Source organism: Lithobates pipiens, unplaced genomic scaffold, assembly GCF_037356315.1.
Source record: "Lithobates pipiens isolate NorthernLeopardFrog02 unplaced genomic scaffold, aLitPip1_a1.2 Scaffold_18, whole genome shotgun sequence".
NCBI classification, from domain to species: domain Eukaryota; kingdom Metazoa; phylum Chordata; class Amphibia; order Anura; family Ranidae; genus Lithobates; species Lithobates pipiens.
The window spans coordinates 626,086,076-626,105,122 of NW_027507758.1; the positions used below are offsets into that span (position 1 = coordinate 626,086,076).

The 19,047-nt window shown below is 45.3% G+C and overlaps 1 protein-coding gene across 1 annotated transcript; it reads right to left on the reverse strand.

Moving 5' to 3' along the window:
- Positions 1–6,031: 6,031 nt before the first annotated feature.
- LOC143989804 (uncharacterized) lies at positions 6,032–18,215 on the reverse strand. The gene is made up of 7 exons (XM_077490074.1): positions 18,143–18,215; positions 8,050–8,159; positions 7,643–7,777; positions 7,433–7,556; positions 7,219–7,316; positions 6,902–7,129; positions 6,032–6,801 (listed from the first exon to the last, which is right to left on the reverse strand). Exons 2-7 carry the CDS (start codon positions 8,143–8,145, stop codon positions 6,598–6,600), a joined length of 885 nt encoding a protein of 294 aa, XP_077346200.1. The 5' UTR covers positions 8,146–8,159; positions 18,143–18,215; the 3' UTR covers positions 6,032–6,597.
- Between the last annotated feature and the right edge of the window lie 832 nt (positions 18,216–19,047).

Here is a 19,047-nt window from a genome sequence, read left to right on the forward strand (position 1 = left end):
CATCTGGCGCTCCCAGGACACCGGCACATGGCTCCGCAGTGTGGGCTTTTTTTAACGTGTCCGCTGCTGACAATAGCGTTGCCATCTGCAATCTTTGCAGTCAACGCGTTAGTCGCGGTAAGCCCAATACTCACCTAGGGACGACCGCCTTAAGAAGGCACATGAGCAGCCATCACCGAGCCCAGTGGGAGCAACGGAACACACAAAGCCACACTGCAGGCTCTCACCGTCCAGCCTCGTCTTCTACTTCTCCTTCTCCTCTCTCCTCACAATTGTCCTCCACTCCACCTTCCATCACGCCAAGCTCACGTTTTTCTGCAAAAAGGCAGGCTTCCGTGGGCCTAATGTTTGAGCGTAAAAAAATGATGACGCCGGATAACCCTCTTGCCCAACGGTTGGCGGCTGGCTTGTCAGAACTCATAGCCCGCCAACTACTGCCATATAAACTGGTGGACTCGGAGGCCTTTCGCAAATTTGTGGCCATTGGAACACCACAATGGAAGGTCCCAGGAAGGAAGTATTTCTCAGAGAAGGGCATCCCAGAGCTATATGGCCATGTTCAGCGGCAAGTGAATGTATCTCTGGCACACAGTGTCGGTGCCAAGATACATCTGACCACAGACACGTGGTCTAGCAAACACGGGCAGGGAAGGTATATCAGTTTTACTGCCCACTGGGTGAACCTTCTGACGGCCGTCAAGCATGTAACCCGTGGCACCCGTGTAGATTTGGTTTTACCGCCACGGATTGCATGCAGGCCTGACTCTTCTTCTCCTCCTCCTCCTACTCCATCCTCCTCCCTCTCCTCCTCAGCTGCCTCCTCCTTTTCCGCTGCTAGCGTCTCTTCCGCTGCACCGCCCAAGCTCCCCAGAACCTATTCCACATGCCAGGTGAGACGTTGCCATGCCGTGCTGCGTCTGTTGTGCCTGGAAGCAAAGAGCCACACTGGCCCGGCACTCCTTTCAGCTTTGCGTTCACAGGCAGATGAGTGGCTAACACCGCTCAATTTGACAGTTGGTAAAGTGGTGTGTGACAACGGTGCCAATCTGCTTAGCGCATTGAAACAGGGCAAAATCACGCACGTGCCGTGCATGGCACACGTCTTAAACTTGGTCGTGCAGCGATTCCTTGTCAAATACCCTGGGGTCCAGGACATCTTGCGGCAGGCAAGGAAAATCTCGGCCCATTTCAGAAGATCTTACACGGCCATGGCTCGCCTTGCTGACATTCAGCGGCGACACCATCTGCCGGTCAGACGTCTTATTTGCGATTGCCCGACGCGATGGAACTCAACCTTCTATATGCTTGATAGGCTGCTCCAGCAGAAACGTGCAGTTAACGTCTACCTGTATGAACTCTGCGAAAGAAACGGTTCTGGGGAGCTGGGTTTTTTTTCACCGCGCCAGTGGCTGCTCATGCGCGACACATGCAGACTTCTGCGGCCATTTGAGGAGATCACCAAACTGGTCAGTCGCAGCCATGGCGCCATCAGTGACATGGTACCTTATGCCTTCTTTCTGGAGCGTGCATTGCGTCGTGTCATTGATCAGGCTGTGGAGGAGCAGGAGCGGGAAGATGAGGGAGTCGCAACGCTGGATGAATTCCCAGGGGGGGCTACTCTATCTGAGACAAGTCAACAACAGGAGTCTGATGAGGAGTCAGAGGAGGATGGTGCCGGGGCGGATGAGCAGGAGCAAGAAGAGCATGCTTTAAACCTTTCTGGGATCCCTGTTGTGCGAGGATGGGGAGAGGAGAATGAAGAGGACGACATTATCCTGGATGATGAGCAGGAGCCAGGCCACCACACCGCTTCCACTTTAGTGCAAATGGGGGCCTTCATGCTCCAGTGTTTTAATAGGGACCCCCGTATAAAAAGCATGAGGGTCAAGGACCAGTACTGGGTGGCAACGTACTTAGACCCCCGGTACAAACACAAAATGGCGGAAATGTTACCGCCGTCGCAGAGGGCTGTCAGAATGCAGCACTTCCAGGCCTTGCTTCGAGAAATGCTGCATTCTGCTTTTGCGTGCGCTGGCAGAGGAGCAATTCCCACTCCCAGAGAAGGATTTGCGGGTACCAATCCAACAGCGCCTGCAAGAAGAGGCCGGTTTGAAGATGTGTTGGTGACTTCGGATATGAGGTCATTCTTTCAGCCGACCCATCGACAGGTGTCATCCGGATCCAGCATCAGGGAACGCCTAGACCGTCAGGTGTCCGACTACATTGGGTTAACGGCCGATGTGGACGCTCTGAGGAGTGATGAACCCCTAGACTACTGGGTGGGCAGGCTTGACCTCTGGCCAGAGCTTGCCCAATTTGCAATCGAACTGTTGGCTTGCCCCTCATCCAGTGTCCTGTCCGAAAGGACGTTCAGCGCAGCAGGGGGGATTGTGACCGATAAGCGTACTCGCCTAGCTCACGACAGTGTTAACTACCTCACATTTCTAAAAATGAATGAGGCATGGATCTCGGAGGAATTCAACACATGTGACCAGTAGACCATGTATATGTCTATAAACTATTTTTTTAATCAAGCACACAGACCTTCTTAATTCATTTGGCTCACTTCCTTGACCCAAAAAAGCACACCGTACTATATGCCCCTACCCTCCTCTTTGAAGAGGTTGAGCGGTGTCATATTTCTACTGGGGCTGCTTATGATATCCCTGTGCTGTGCTGACTTCCTCCTGGGGGTTCTTATTATGAAGGGATCACACTATCCCTGTGCTGTGCTGACTTCCTCCTGGGGGTTCTTATTATGAGGGGATCACACCATCCCTGTGCTGTGCTGACTTCCTCCTGGGGCTGCTTACGGTGCTGCTGTCAGTGCTGTATGTCACGGTGCTGCTGTCAGCGCTGTATGTCACGGTGCTGCTGTCAGCGCTGTATGTCACGGTGCTGCTGTCAGCGCTGTATGTCACGGTGCTGCTGTCAGCGCTGTATGTCACGGTGCTGCTGTCAGCGCTGTATGTCACGGTGCTGCTGTCAGCGCTGTATGTCACGGTGCTGCTGTCAGCGCTGTATGTCACGGTGCTGCTGTCAGCGCTGTATGTCACGGTGCTGCTGTCAGTGCTCTGTATTACGGTGCTGCTGTCAGATGCCTCTATCACGGTGCATGTGTCATTCCGGTATGTCACGCTGCTGGTGATCATCTCCTGCACCCTCTTCTTTGCCTACCCTGGTCCCTGACCTTCCCTCTCCTCCATTGCCTTCATTAGCTCCATAGTCCTGAATTGTTAGAACAATTTCCCAAATAAAATAAAAATGCTTGTAGTTATCGATCCCAAATTCACCTCATACATGTATTATGTCATTGTCCAGATGGTGGGACTACGTTTTACCCCCTAATAATTACCACGTGGCCGCAAATTCGACATGAAGGTTTGCAAAGTTCGCCTCCCATTGAAGTCAATGGGGCCCGCGGCGAACGTTCGGTTTCGCGAACGTTTGGGTCCGTTCGCATTTCGCTTTCGCGAAACGTCCCGTCGGAAGTTCGTCCATCACTAATCCCGGGGTCCAGCTCTCTAAAAAAAGAGAAGCGTTTACAGGCAAAACCTCATTTCTTTGGACACGAGGCCTGGGTACCATTCAATTCAGCCTAAAAGACACTTTGAATGGATCTGGCTGCATAGCTAGCCCCAGCAAGGATTGCTCCAGTGGAGCTCAGCACAGCACCATCTTTACTCGTGACCAACACCTTAGACACTGGCGAAAAAACTGAGGTACTCCCAGTAGTGGGAGGGGTTATATAGGGAGTGGACTTCTTGTCTTAGGGTGTCCCAGTGTTCATCACCTGAAGGTGGCCTATAACCCACATAGTAACTACTATGGCTCTGTGTCCCGTGATGTACGATAAGAAAATCCTTTTCTTTTTTTCTGCCAGGAGTCTGTGATCTTCCCACTAGCTGGATGGTTCCCGTGGGCTCTCTCTTGCCCTTCCATGCTCAGGGAGAGCCTGTACTGCCTGGGAGTACTGCCCTGTGTTTTTGGCAGATGGGCGGTGTGCAGAGGCTCCCGCAGTGAGGGGCAGCGGCAGTCGAGGCTGAAGTGGCCCCCATTATTCTGGTGGCAGAATTGAGCTCTCAGTCACATCCTGTGCAGTGCACAGGAAGGGACGGCACTTCCGAGTCAGGTGTGCGGCGTCAATCCTCTGCAATGGAGGATGCAGCGGATAAGAGGGAAAGCCAAGGCACCAGCAAGGCCTCCCCCTACCCTTAGAAAGAGCTCTCCCTGTTGGTAGCACAGTCACTAGATGGTTAGCACTTGGATAGGTTGCGGTGGTGGGGCTTGCTTGAGCACAAGGAAATAAGATGTCCTTTCCTAGTGAACCTGGGTGTTTTTTAGGATGTGTGCTTGCTGTGCAGCAGTACTTCAGCATGGTTCTATTTTCTTCTGGGTTTTTTTCAGGCTAAAAGCGCTGTTCAACCAGTAAAGAGAAGGTGTCCTGTTTGCAAAGAAAAGTTAAGTGACTCCTGGACCAAGATCCTTTGTGCAGATTGTATCACGGATATAGTCAAGGAGGAGTCTCCATTCATTTGTGACGATCTTGTTACAACCATTAAGAATGAGCTCTGCGCCACTTTTCAAGCTTTCAGGTCAAACCTGAGAGAAGAGCCTGGGCCCTCAGGGGTAGCTAGGGCCTCGCAGCGGACCCCAGGATCTCAGGGGGATTCTCTGATTCAGGGGGTTACAATTACAGTACAATACAAAAGGTACAGGGGGGCCCTGCTCGTAGAGCTTACATTCTAAAGGGAGGGGGTGGTGGTACAAAAGGTAATAGCTGCAGAGAATTATTTGATGGGGGTGGCTCGGGGACAGTTAGGTGGGTGTGGGATAGGCTTCCCTGAATAAATTAGTTTTCAGGGAACTCCTAAAGGTGGACAGGTTAGGGGCTGATCGGACAGACTGGGGCAGGGAGTTCCAGAGGATGGGAGAGGCTCTGAAGAAGTCTTGAAGGCGAGCATGGGAGGAGGTAACAAGGGAGCTAGAAAGCAGGAGGTCCTGGGAGGGGCGGAGAGGACGATTTGGACGATATCTGCAGATGAGGTTGGTGATGTAGATGGGGGCGATGTTGTGGATGGCTTTGTATGTTATGGTTAGCATTTTGAATTTTACACGGTGGTGTAGGGGAAGCCAGTGAAGGGATTGGCAGAGAGGGGCAGCAGTCACGGAACGATTAGTGAGGTGTATTAGTCTAGCAGCAGCATTCATAATAGACTGAAGGGGGAGGAGCCTGCATAAGGGTAGGCCATTAAGGAGAGAGTTGCAGTAGTCAAGGCGGGAAATAATCAAGGAGTGAACAAGTTGCTTTGTGGTGTCATTAGTCAGGAAGGGTTGAATTCTGGAGATGTTGCAGAGGTGAAGGCGGCAGGATTTAGCCAGTGATTGGATATGTGGGCTGAAGGAGACGTCAGAGTCAAGGATTACACCCAGGACCCTGGCATGTGTGGAGGGACCAATGGTTGTGCTGTTATTAATGGTGAAGTCATGGGGGGGGGGGGGAATCGTGAAGGAGGAAATATAACAAGCTCAGTTTTAGCCTTATAACTATAAACTTGGCCCGGCGACGCAGCAAGAGGTTGCGTGGCATTCCCTTTGCAGGAGATTTGCCATTTGGAGCGGAACTAGAATCCATTCTTGACTGCACAGCCGATAAAAATAAATAGTTTCCGGTCAAGAAAATGAAGGCGCAGGCAAGCAGGCATTTTTTTCGCCCCCCGGAAAAGTCCAGTTAGTATTCAAGCTCATTCTACAAGAGCTTCGGCAGCAAGTTGGGCAGAGAAAGCCGGTGCCACTCCCGAACAGATCTGAAAAGCAGCTACGTGGACGAGTCTGATGACCTTTGCCTGTCATTATAGGTTAGACCTGGCGGCTGGGGATCAGCCTTTCAGAAGGAAAGTCTTACAGGCTGTTGTCCCACCAAAATGGGGTAAGTCTCGATTATCTTCTCGGCTGCTGTCCTGAAAGACGTTTTGGGAAAATTCAAGTTAGACTTACCGGAAACTTGTTTTCCAATAGTCTTTCAGGACAGCAATATCCTGCCCTTTGTTTTTGCTGTATACTATGACATAACTGTTGCTTATATGTTTCAGCCGGGGCTGGAGGCCTCTTCAAACAACTGAAGGCAAGCTGGGTGGAGTCCTCCCATTAAAGCTTTGGAATATGAGGCGTTTCCTGTTGTAGGAGGAGCCATGATCTCTCGGGCGCTGTCCTGAAAGACTATTGGAAAACAAGTTACCGGTAAGTCTAACTTACAAATACAAATATTTTGAATGGGCACTTTTTGCATAATAAAACACACTGAGCACTTTATTACAAGTTTGTATGATATATGTGTATTTTTTGGTGTATGGAACCTTTTATTAGCCATCCAAGATTGCAAATGGTGCCTAGGTCTAGTACCGCTTATGGTGAAAAATCAACATTTTGCTGCCAGCTGAACCCCATAAATCTCCATAAATTTAGTCCAGATACATAAATTGTGTCTGCAACACAGAGAAGGAAGATTATCAAAGAGAAATACAGGAATACAGGACGGGGAACACAGCTCAGGAAAGTGACCAGGGGATTACAGGCTGATGTCACCCAGTCCCCGCCCTACTCTGGACCAATCAGTGAGCAGTATGGGTGGAGGAATGTATTTAGTGTTAATGACCCACCTGTGCTGATCTCTGTAGGAGTGTCCTCCTCTATAAATGTCCTCGTTATTCCATCCTCCTCCATAGACTGCTGATCATCCCTCATATAGATCTCTTCTTCTTCTGATTTCACCTCAAATTCTATATCGATTGGATCTCCACTCTAAATCAAGAAAATACCATCTGTAAACTATAAGCATACATAAAAAAAATCCACACATCATCATTATAAGTCCATGTTCTAGATGCTCCATCCCACCAACCTTATAACAGTGAGGGATGGTGTGATCTTCCTGTGTGAAATCCCGGGAATACAGAGGACGGGGACATCTCTCTGGTGGGTTTCTGTAGTTGGATGATTCCACCATGGTGTCCTGGTACAGATCTTTGTGTTCTTTTAGATATTTTGACTCCTCAGTCACCCCATCCTCATCATCCTCCTCTTTTATCTCTTCTTTAACTTCAATTTTAGAATCTCTCAGGTTTCCACTCTGAATTTATAATAAAAATGTAATCATTTGTAACAATGCAGATAATGTACAGATCCTAATGATACTATCAATGATTGTTCCTCATCTACCTGATGATGGTGAGGGATGGTGTGACCTTCCTGTGTGGAATCCCGGGAATACAGAGGACGGGGACATCTCTCTGGTGGGTTCCCATTACTGGATCCATCTGTAGGAAACACACACACTGACTGAATACATTGTTTCTATGTGTTTATCAGATGATGGGGGATCTAGGTGGAGCCTCCGTACTGCTCTCTCCTTTACAATAAAGTCTTCTCTTACCCGGTGATGTGAGGGGCGGCTGATTGTCCATCATGACGTCCTTGTAGAGATCCTTGTGTCCTTCTAAATACTCCCACTCCTCCATGGAGAAATAGACAGTGACATCCTGACACCTTATAGGAACCTGACACACACAATGATACAGTCACCATCCAGACACATCCCTTGTCTGTTACTGGATAATGTCCCAGAATTCCCGGCACAGCTCACCTCTCCTGTCAGCAGCTCCATCATCTTCTTGGTGACTTCTAGAATCTTCTCCATGTTGTGTCTCTCGGGTTTTAGGGAGTCACATGGAGGCACTGTGATGGTCATATGATCACCTGACTTCAGAAGAAGAAATCTCTGTAATGAGGAACCAAAAGGAATATCATATTAGAATCCCAGAATCCTCCTCACCTCTCCGGTCAGGTCTGTGTTTTATTAATAGAATAAGAGTGATGTCATGTGACCTCCCAGAATCCTCCTCACCTCTCCAGTCAGGTCTGTGTTTTATTAATAGAGATAAGAGTGATGTCATGTGACCTCCCAGAATCCTCCTCACCTCTCCGGTCAGGTCTGTGTTTTATTAATAGAGATAAGAGTGATGTCATGTGACCTCCCAGAATCCTCCTCACCTCTCCAGTCAGCAAGTAGATGATCTCCAGGGTGAGGTTTAGTATCTTCTCAGTCATGTGACTCCGGTCCTCCTCCATTCTCATTGGTGCCGTCATCTATGAAGGTTTCCCTGTAGACAAATTACATTGAAGAATTATCTGGATTGGTATTGATTGTTCAATGTCTACGTTATCTCTATGGCCTCTATGTTGGCTGTGCTTTGTTTATGGTCATCGTTTTATTTAGTTTTGGAACTTTATAGACAATAATAAACAGGAACTTCTGATTTCTTGAATAGTTTTGCTCTGAGGCACTGTTGGGGGTCATTGTAAAATCAGTGTGATGTCATAGAATGTGCTGACTCTGGATGGAGGGACATTGGGGGAGGAGCTGTGAGGTCAGTGTGATGTCATGGGACATATTGACTCTCGATGGAGGGACATTTGGATGGGGAGATAAACAAGGCTCCTGTGCAAACCAAATAATTGTTACTGGGTACAACCTACCTCTCCTAAACTTTGAACTTTACCATACAGAAATCTGTGAAAGTAACCTCTCATGTGAGCAGGTGGCATGCGGAGGAACGGAGTGTAAATACCACACAATTTTCTCCAGACCTCCTAATTATTATTATTATACAGGATTTATATACATCTGACAGTTTACACAGCACTTTACAATATATGGGCAGACAATACAATTACAATACAGCTTAATACAGTAGGAATCAGAGAGCCCTGTTCATTCAAGCTTACAATCTAAGAGGGAGGGTTAAGAAATACAAAAGGTAATAACTGTGGGGATGGGCTGATGGAGAAAATGTAGCGTTTGCTAGATGGGGGCTGGATAGGCCTCTCTGAAGAAATTCATTTTCAGAGATCGTCTGAAAGTGGATAGAGTAGGAGATAGACAGATTGGAGTAGGGAATTCCAGAGGATGGGAGAGGCTCAGGATAAGTCCTGGGGTGAGTAAAGCCCCATACACACTATCAGTTTTTCTGCTGAGTTTTTCCTTCAGATTTACCAAAACCATATAATATGAGGTCAAACCTTAGGAGTTTCAATGTGTATGCAATCAGGCAGGCCCTTCTACTACATGGTTTTGGTAAACCTGATGGAAAAACTCAGCAGAAAAACTGATAGTGTGTATGGGGCTTGTGGGATGAGGTGACAAGGGAGCTGGAGGGCAGGAAGTCTTGGGAGGAACAAAGAGAATGATTAGGTTGGTATTTTGAGACTAGGTTAGTGATGTAGCTGGGGGCAGAGTTGTGGATGGCTTTGTAAGTTATTGTTAGTATTTTCAATTTAATTGGTTGGGTGAGTGGCAGCCAATGGATAGATTGGAAGAGAGAGGAGTAGCAGATGATGAGCGGTAAGCCAACGAGGAGGGAGTAGTAGTCAAGGCGAGAGATGACCAGGGAGTGGATTAGAAGCTTTGTGAGGTCATTGATTAGGAAGGGACGTATCTTGGAAATGTTGCGGAGGTTGAGGCATCAAGCTTTGGCCAGTGATTGAATGTGGGCCGAAAAAGATAGTTCAGAGTCCAGGATTACACCTATTACCTAGGCATGCAAAGAGAGGGGGAATTTTGGGACTTTAAATGAAGCAAAACATAATGCTTCCATCCCGATAATCGATAAAAAATTGAAGGGGGGTTGGGACTTTAAATGAAGCAATTGTATAGGAGAAATGAACAATAAATGAATAATATTTAGATATTTAATTGATGACATTCATCTACAATCATAGAGAGTATAAATTTATTTCATATATATATATATACATAATGCATAAAAAGCATAAACATAAGTAGAATAATACAGTCAAAATGGCGCATGATCAATGTCAAATAAATAAATATATAAAAAAAAAGGGAGAGACCGATTTAATAAGAAAAAATGAAATGAATGAAAATAATAATGATGAGAATGAAAAATAAAAAAATAAGAAAAAGAATATAAATGCTATGGCACTGAATTGCCACAGCCACAGACCCAAGACTGGCACGTGTACCCACAAGGCATATATACGTCTATTGGCTGATATAAAAACAATATCACTGAATATTGATAATAATTAGGTAGGGATCAATCCATATGGAATACTACTGGGTCATTTAGTATAGCTCGACGCGTTTCGTGGATTGTTCCACTCATCAGGAGCAGATGTACCAGAGATTCCTGTAAAAGTATATAAAATATATCACTATTTAAAATAAAATTATACTGTAATGTTATATGCCAATAGAGGGCTCTCTGAGCAAACTCACCAACCCAGATAGCGCGTGCGGCGCATGGTGACCGGAGCAGGATGAGCCACGGAAATAGACCCCACCACGGGAGCTGGGGCGGCATAATATGTAGGTGCAGCATCTGACAAAAAAAAAAAAAAAATTTTTTTTTTTTTTTTTTTCCTTAGACATACCTCTTTCACTGATCACACCATTATCACGTCTGGTCACATTGAAATTGGCTGTTCACTTTGTACACATCCCCTGCTTGTCAGATGCTGCACCTACATATTATGCCGCCCCAGCTCCCGTGGTGGGGTCTATTTCCGTGGCTCATCCTGCTCCGGTCACCATGCGCCGCACGCGCTATCTGGGTTGGTGAGTTTGCTCAGAGAGCCCTCTATTGGCATATAACATTACAGTATAATTTTATTTTAAATAGTGATATATTTTATATACTTTTACAGGAATCTCTGGTACATCTGCTCCTGATGAGTGGAACAATCCACGAAACGCGTCGAGCTATACTAAATGACCCAGTAGTATTCCATATGGATTGATCCCTACCTAATTATTATCAATATTCAGTGATATTGTTTTTATATCAGCCAATAGACGTATATATGCCTTGTGGGTACACGTGCCAGTCTTGGGTCTGTGGCTGTGGCAATTCAGTGCCATAGCATTTATATTCTTTTTCTTATTTTTTTATTTTTCATTCTCATCATTATTATTTTCATTCATTTCATTTTTTCTTATTAAATCGGTCTCTCCCTTTTTTTTTATATATTTATTTATTTGACATTGATCATGCGCCATTTTGACTGTATTATTCTACTTATGTTTATGCTTTTTATGCATTATGTATATATATATATGAAATAAATTTATACTCTCTATGATTGTAGATGAATGTCATCAATTAAATATCTAAATATTATTCATTTATTGTTCATTTCTCCTATACAATTGCTTCATTTAAAGTCCCAACCCCCCTTCAATTTTTTATCGATTATCGGGATGGAAGCATTATGTTTTGCTTCATTTAAAGTCCCAAAATTCCCCCTCTCTTTGCCTACCTAATTTAGGGATGGAAGCAATTGTATAAATAGGGATTGGCAGTGTTCCCCTGCCGTCCCCGGGTCTAGTTTTTTTTGTTCTTATTCTTTAGATATTCTTTGTTAAGCCGCCTATTTTCTATTTTAAATTTTTTTATTTTTCTATACATCTGTATTAACATAAACTGGCCGTGTATATGGCATACATAATCTTGACAGACAGTATTCCTGATGCTGGCCCATTGTCCCCACAGGTTAGGCTCCCTTTTAGATATCTTATGCAGGCTCTCCGCCTGACTGGTGACGTGCTTCGTGTGGTTACTTTGGCGCAGGGATTTGGCCTTGGTTCTGTTCCCCGTCGCGGGAGCTGCGATGCGATCAGTGGGTCCTCCCTCTTCTCCTATGCTTGGGAGATCTGGGCGGACACCCCTCCTCGCATCGGCGCCACGCCCGTCAAGCTATTCAGCTGTGGCGGTGGGTACGCCGCGTGTGCGATGCCTGGGATGACGTCACACGCCGGCGCCCAGTTGCAATATCCGGTTGTCTCCATGGGGGAGTTTCAGTGCCGGCTACGGACTGATTACTCAGTCCTGGTGAGGCCTCGCCCCCCCATTGGTTCACTGCGTGGCGCGGGCGGCATATATAGTCAATCCCCACCCAGAGCTGGCCGTCCATCGGACCGGTCCCTGTCTGGGGGTACTGCACACCTGGTATTTTTTTGCCGGTGGTGCTTTGGTGCAGCATCATGGTATGTTTTTCTCTTTTTCTTCTGATTGGAGACTTGTCTTTTTCTTCTATGGTTCACTTTATGATTTAGTTTGCTTGCTTCTTTTTCACTTGTGGGTTTTTTTCATTCTGTCTTAATCAAACACTTCCACTACCTATTTGTCCCATTCTATAATCCCTCACTTATTATTTATTAACTTAATCACACACATCATTAATATTTTTTCTTTTCCTTTTCCTACATTATGATTATCACCCTTTTATAATTATACATTGCTCACAACACAATATAATTTAATTATCACACACTTCTTTTTGCTAACACACATACTCTACACAAATATATTTTTAAAAAAAAAAAAAAAAAAAAAAAAAAAATTTTTTTTTTTTTTTTTTCCTTAGACATACCTCTTTCACTGATCACACCATTATCACGTCTGGTCACATTGAAATTGGCTGTTCACTTTGTACACATCCCCTGCTTGTCAGATGCTGCACCTACATATTATGCCGCCCCAGCTCCCGTGGTGGGGTCTATTTCCGTGGCTCATCCTGCTCCGGTCACCATGCGCCGCACGCGCTATCTGGGTTGGTGAGTTTGCTCAGAGAGCCCTCTATTGGCATATAACATTACAGTATAATTTTATTTTAAATAGTGATATATTTTATATACTTTTACAGGAATCTCTGGTACATCTGCTCCTGATGAGTGGAACAATCCACGAAACGCGTCGAGCTATACTAAATGACCCAGTAGTATTCCATATGGATTGATCCCTACCTAATTATTATCAATATTCAGTGATATTGTTTTTATATCAGCCAATAGACGTATATATGCCTTGTGGGTACACGTGCCAGTCTTGGGTCTGTGGCTGTGGCAATTCAGTGCCATAGCATTTATATTCTTTTTCTTATTTTTTTATTTTTCATTCTCATCATTATTATTTTCATTCATTTCATTTTTTCTTATTAAATCGGTCTCTCCCTTTTTTTTTATATATTTATTTATTTGACATTGATCATGCGCCATTTTGACTGTATTATTCTACTTATGTTTATGCTTTTTATGCATTATGTATATATATATATGAAATAAATTTATACTCTCTATGATTGTAGATGAATGTCATCAATTAAATATCTAAATATTATTCATTTATTGTTCATTTCTCCTATACAATTGCTTCATTTAAAGTCCCAACCCCCCTTCAATTTTTTATTACCTAGGCATGCGGGGATGGGTAGATGGTTGAGCTGTTGATTATGACACAGAAATCAGGGGAAGAGGCACGTGAGGGAGGAAATATTATGAGCTCAGCTTTGGATAGATTGAGTTTGAGGATTTGTGTGACATCCAGGCTGATATGTCTGTTAGTAAATTAGTGATGCGTGAGGAGACTGATGTTGTGAGGTGAGGGGGAGGGAGATAGATTTGGGTGTCATTGGCATAGAAATGGTATTGAAAGCCACGACCCAGGGAAGAGGTGTAGATTAAGAAAAGAAGAGGTCCAAGAACAGAACCTTGGGCGACCCCGTTGGAGAAAAGAAGAGGAGAAGAGGGAGTAGAATTGTAAGTGACACTGAAGATGCGGTGGGATAGTTAGGATGAGAACCATTGATGAGCACAGTCATGGAGACCAAAGGTGTGGAGGTTTTGTGAGGAGGAGGGGGTGGTCAACCATATCAAAGGCACCAGATAGGTCCAGGAGGGGTAGTGTAGAATAGTGTCTGTTGGTTTTAGCCATTAGTAGGTTTCTTGTGAATTTTGGGAGAGGTCAAGGTCAAGGGTGTTGCCAATGGAGTGAGTAGGAGTCTATATCTATTGCTTCAGGTCAAGATATGAGCTTAGACTAAGAAGTTTAAATGTAGTAGTAGTAGTAGTAGTAGTAGCATTAACAGGGATATTGAAGTCACCGAGAATGATTGTGGGGATTTCAGAAGTGAGAAAGTAGGGTAGCCAGGCAGAGAAGTCATCAAGAAAGGTTGATGCTGGTCCAGGTCACCAGTAGATGGCAGCAATTCTTAGAGAATTTGGGAGAAAACAGATTAAACAGTGTGTCTCAAAAGAAGAGCGTGTCAAAGAGGGAGATGGGTGAAGAATTTGATAGGTGCTGTGTGGGGCTAGGATTCCCACTCCACCTCCCTTCCATCCAATGTGTCTGTGGAAGGGAGTCCAGAAAAGGCCACCATGGGAGAGGGAAGTGGGAGAAGCAGTGTTGGATTCATGAAGCCAGGTTTCAGTAATGGCAAGTAGGTTAAAGGGATTTGTGATAGAGGTCGTGTTGGGGGATGAGTTTGTTGCAGAATTCCAGAGAGTGCATGAGAAGGGGAGGCTGGCTTTGGGAAGAAGAAGAATGGAAACCAAGTTCTGTGGATTGCGGCTGTCAGAGGGTATAGGGTGATGGGAGCATTGGGCACAGTTAAATAATGGAGGCCCAGAGTTTGGGGATATGTCGCCAGAGGTTAGTTGAAGCAGAAGTGTGAGAGAGGTAATGTGGCAGTGTGATTTATATGAAGGGACATGCCCCAGCATCCTGGAGGTTTTATCAGCATGTGGGTGTAGCATATTAAATAAGGGCATTAGCCAATGCTACCATTGGGTAATAAATTTAAAAGAGCGAACAAAGGTCCTGGATGGCTTAACTTCAATGTAAAAATGCATATAAAAGCAAAGGAGAAGGCCTTCAAGAAATACAAGGTTGAGGGATCATCATCAGCATTCAGACTTATAATAAATAATGCAACAAAAAATGTAAGGGTGCAATAAGGACAGCTAGGATAGAACATGAAAGACACATAGCGGAGGAGAGAAAAAAAAAAAAAACAAGAAATTCTTTAAGTGTGTAAACAGTAAAAAAGGGAGGACAGACCATATTGGCCCCATAAAGAATGAGGAAGGACATCTGGTTACAAAGGATGGGGAGATGGCGAAGGTATTGAATTTATTCTTCTCCTCGGTCTTCATGAGGGAATCAGGGGGGCTTCAGTAACCAAAACTGCAGTGTTTATCCTCATGACACATCACAGGAAGCACCTCCATGGTTAACAAAGGACAGAATTAAAATTAGACTTGGGAAACTTAACATTAATAAATCACTGAGACCAGATGGTTTGCACCAGAGGGTACTTAGGGAACTCAGTCAGGCAATTGTCAGACCATTGTTCCTAATTTTTACTGACAGTCTACTGACTGGAATGGTACCAGATGATTGGAGAAAAGCCAATGTAGCACCAATATTTAAAAAGGGCCCAAAATACATCCCTGGGAATTACAGACCAGTTAGCCTAACATCAATAGTATGCAAGCTCTTGGAGGGGATGATAAGGGACTATATACAAGATTATAGTAATGAGAATGGTATCATTAGCAGTAATCAGCATGGATTCATGGAGAATCGTTCTTGTCAAACCAATCTATTAACCTTCTATGAGGAGGTGAGCTGCCATATAGATAATGGAAAGCCCGTAGACGTGGTGTATCTGGATTTTGCAAAAGCCTTTGACACAGTTCCCCATAAATGTTTACTGTACAAAATAAGGTCTCTTGGCATGGACCATAGGGTGAGTACATGGATTAAAACCTGGCTACAAGGGTGAGTTCAGAGGGTGGTGATAAATGGGGAGTACTCGGAAGGGTCAGGGGTGGGTAGTGGGGTCCCCCAGGGTTCTGTGCTGGGACCAATCCTGTTTAATTTGTTCATAAATGACCTGGAGGATGGGGTAAACAGTTCAATCTCTGTATTTGCGGATGATACTAAGCTAAGCAGGGCAATAACTTCTCCGCAGGATGTGGAAACCTTGTAAAAAGAGCTGAACAAATTAATGGGATGGGTAACTACATGGCAAATGAGGTTCAATGTAGAAAAATGTAAAATAATGCATTTGGGTGGCAAAAATATGAATGCAATCTATAGACTGGGGGGAGAACCTCTGGGGGAATCTAGGATGGAAAAGGACTTGGGGGGTCCTAGTAGATGATAGACTCAGTAATGGAATGCAATGCCAAGCTGTTGCTAACAAAGCAAACAGAATATTGGCATTAAAAAGGGGATCAACTCCAGAGATAAAATGATAATTCTCCCACTCTACAAGACTCTGGTCCGGCCGCACCTGGAGTATGCTGTCCAGTTCTGGGCACCAGTCCTCAGGAAGGATGTACTGGAAATGGAGCGAGTACAAAGAAGGGCAAAAAAACTAATAAAGGCTCTGGAGGATATTAGTTATGAGGAAAGGTTGCGAGTACTGAACTTATTCTCTCTGGAGAAGAGACGCTTGAGAGGGGATATGATTTCAATAAACAAATACCGTACTGGTGACCCCACAATAGGGATAAAACTTTTTTGCGGAAGGGAGTTTAATAAGACTCGTGAACACTCATTAAAATTAAAAGAAAAGAGGTTTAACCTTAAACTACATCGAGGGTTCTTTACTGTAAGAGCGGCAAGGATGTGGAATTCCCTTCCACAGGGGGTGGTCTCAGTTCGGGGGCATGGATAGTTTCAAGAAACTATTAGATAAGCACCTGAACGACCGAAACATACAGGGATATGCAATGTAATACTGACATATAATCACACACATAGGTTGGACTTGATGGACTTGTGTCTTTTTTTTCGACCTCACCTACTATGTAACTATGTGAAGGGACAAAGAAGAAATCTTCAGATTAGGCATTCAGACAAGGCAGAGCTTGAAGTGCATATCACTTGTATAAAGAATCACCTAAGAAAATAACCCCATTAAAATGCCCCCACAATAATAGCACTAGGGGAGATCTAAAAAGAGCAAAACAATAGCTATCTCTAGTCAGACTGTCCTAATGGTGGGGATGGATTTTGCTGAGTGCTGGTGCCAAGTTTCCACCCCCCAGGATCACTGCAGGTGTGGAGAAAAGCTGTGTAAGAGGATATGGAGGAGAGATGAGGAGGAGATCCAGGAATCAGGATAAAGGTCAGGACAAGCAACAGACGAGCGCATCCAAGAGATGAAGCCGGGGTCACTACACAGAAAATCAATCCAAGGAAACAACAGGCAGGACGAGGAATAGCAATTGTACAGTGTAGGATTTCATGTCATCTGTGCCCAGTCTCACCACGAAGATTTAATCCAGCTCTGAGCAGTCCCCTTATCTTTTTTCAGTGAGATAAAAACTGACACACAGAGAACTAGGCGTCCATTTCTCCCCCTTACTATGAGTGACGGGTGATTTACGTATCTCATGCACTAGCCTGAGAGAGACATTCTGTGTACTTCAGCTCCCCTCCTCCTTTCTTCTCCAGCTCTCCCAGGATTGGCTGCTCCACACCTCAGCATGATTGGGCATGCTGAAGTCATGTGGTGACTTTTCTGGGTTTTGACTGGATGTTAGTGATCACAGCAGAAGTTCAGTGTAAGAAATACAAGGGGAGTGTAGAGGTGGGCGGGGAATCTACTGACATCACAACTCCACCCACCGAGCTCCGGACAACAGACCCAACCACAGAACCTGCAGTTTTTCGGGTCTCATAACAGACAGAGGGGAGACATTTGACAGGTAAGGATACATGCAGGAGGCATCTATATCCTGATAGATAACCACTATGGCAGTAGTTTAGAAAGGTTGAGAGTGGGTTTTCATCCACTTTATGGTGACCATAGAGACATGGAAATTCAGCTAGTTCAGCAGGGATCGGTCACATTTCCATCCATGTGTGGTCACTGCCGGATAAAAGTCACTCCATCAGCGGCTGCAGCCAATAGCTTCATCACTGATCTGTGTATTCTGAGAGTGGAGGAGCGCCCCCCATTGTCAGAATACAATAGTGCAGTGGGGAGGATTCCCCCATCCCCTTCCAATGTGTGGATGGGGGAATCGGTTCTGTTTTTTCTTCTCATCCCGCTGGATGAATGATAAAACTGAACCATGTATGGCCAGATTTGGAAGCAAGATATATTCATCATCAACTGATCCCCCTGAAGAGGTTAATCTAGGTCTCCACACTATATATGTGTGTATCATCATCTTCTGGAGATAAAAGACATCACAGTGACTATGGAGGAAGAGGACGGACATGACGGGGTGGTTACTGGGTGTAAATAGAAAATAAGATCTTATTACCTCCTCTGCTGCCACTGCCAGCAACGTCTTCTCTCTACTTCCTCCCGACTCACCTCTCACCCAGAACTTCCTGTCTGTACCTGACATCACTTCCTGTCTGTATTCCATAGAGACTTCCTACCTGGGTAGACGTGAGATCTCCACCTTGTGGAGCTCAGGTGAACTGCAGCACTGAGAAACCTCTCGTAGTGTAAACACGGCCTTGTGCTGTGTGTATGTACTGTATATCCTTATAGATGGGTCATCTCCACTCCCACCAAGGGGGATAGAAATATATTACTGCTCGGGGGGGGGGAGACATTTTGGCCCCTTTGATTTTGCAGTAAAAGTGATGTCAGATTTAGTCATGTAGAACAAATTTGGATACAAAGAGCCCCAGCCGAGAGTAAAGGATGGAAATGGCTCCCGATCCCCAGATTTGGCCAATTACGTCACCAATATAAATAGAATAAAACCCGCGCTATGTGTAACAACTCAAATACCTACAGAATTAACGTATACCGGACTGCTGCTGTAACAAAGGTAAGTATTCCCTCCGCCTGTTCATACACACTCAGAGCTCCGCCTCTTCATACACACTCAGAGCTCCGCCCCTTCATACACACTCACAGCTCCAATGTCTTCAAAAGGGGTCCAGGCCTCACTGTCTGGCACCTGCAATGGCTTGGGGACATGTAGGTAATCCCAGACTAGGTTGTCCTTCCGCTCTCTCCGGGAGTTCTCCACAACATCCATAACCTGGGATGGGAAGCCCAGGCCCCACTCGATAGCTACCTTCCTTTACACTTTTAGTTGGAAATGAGAGAATCTTGGCAACTCTCTGGGATTCCCTCTCCCCTGAAGAACGCAGGCATCTGGGGCTCTCACGGCCCACTGACGGTAAGTGGGCACTTTGGTCTGGGTGG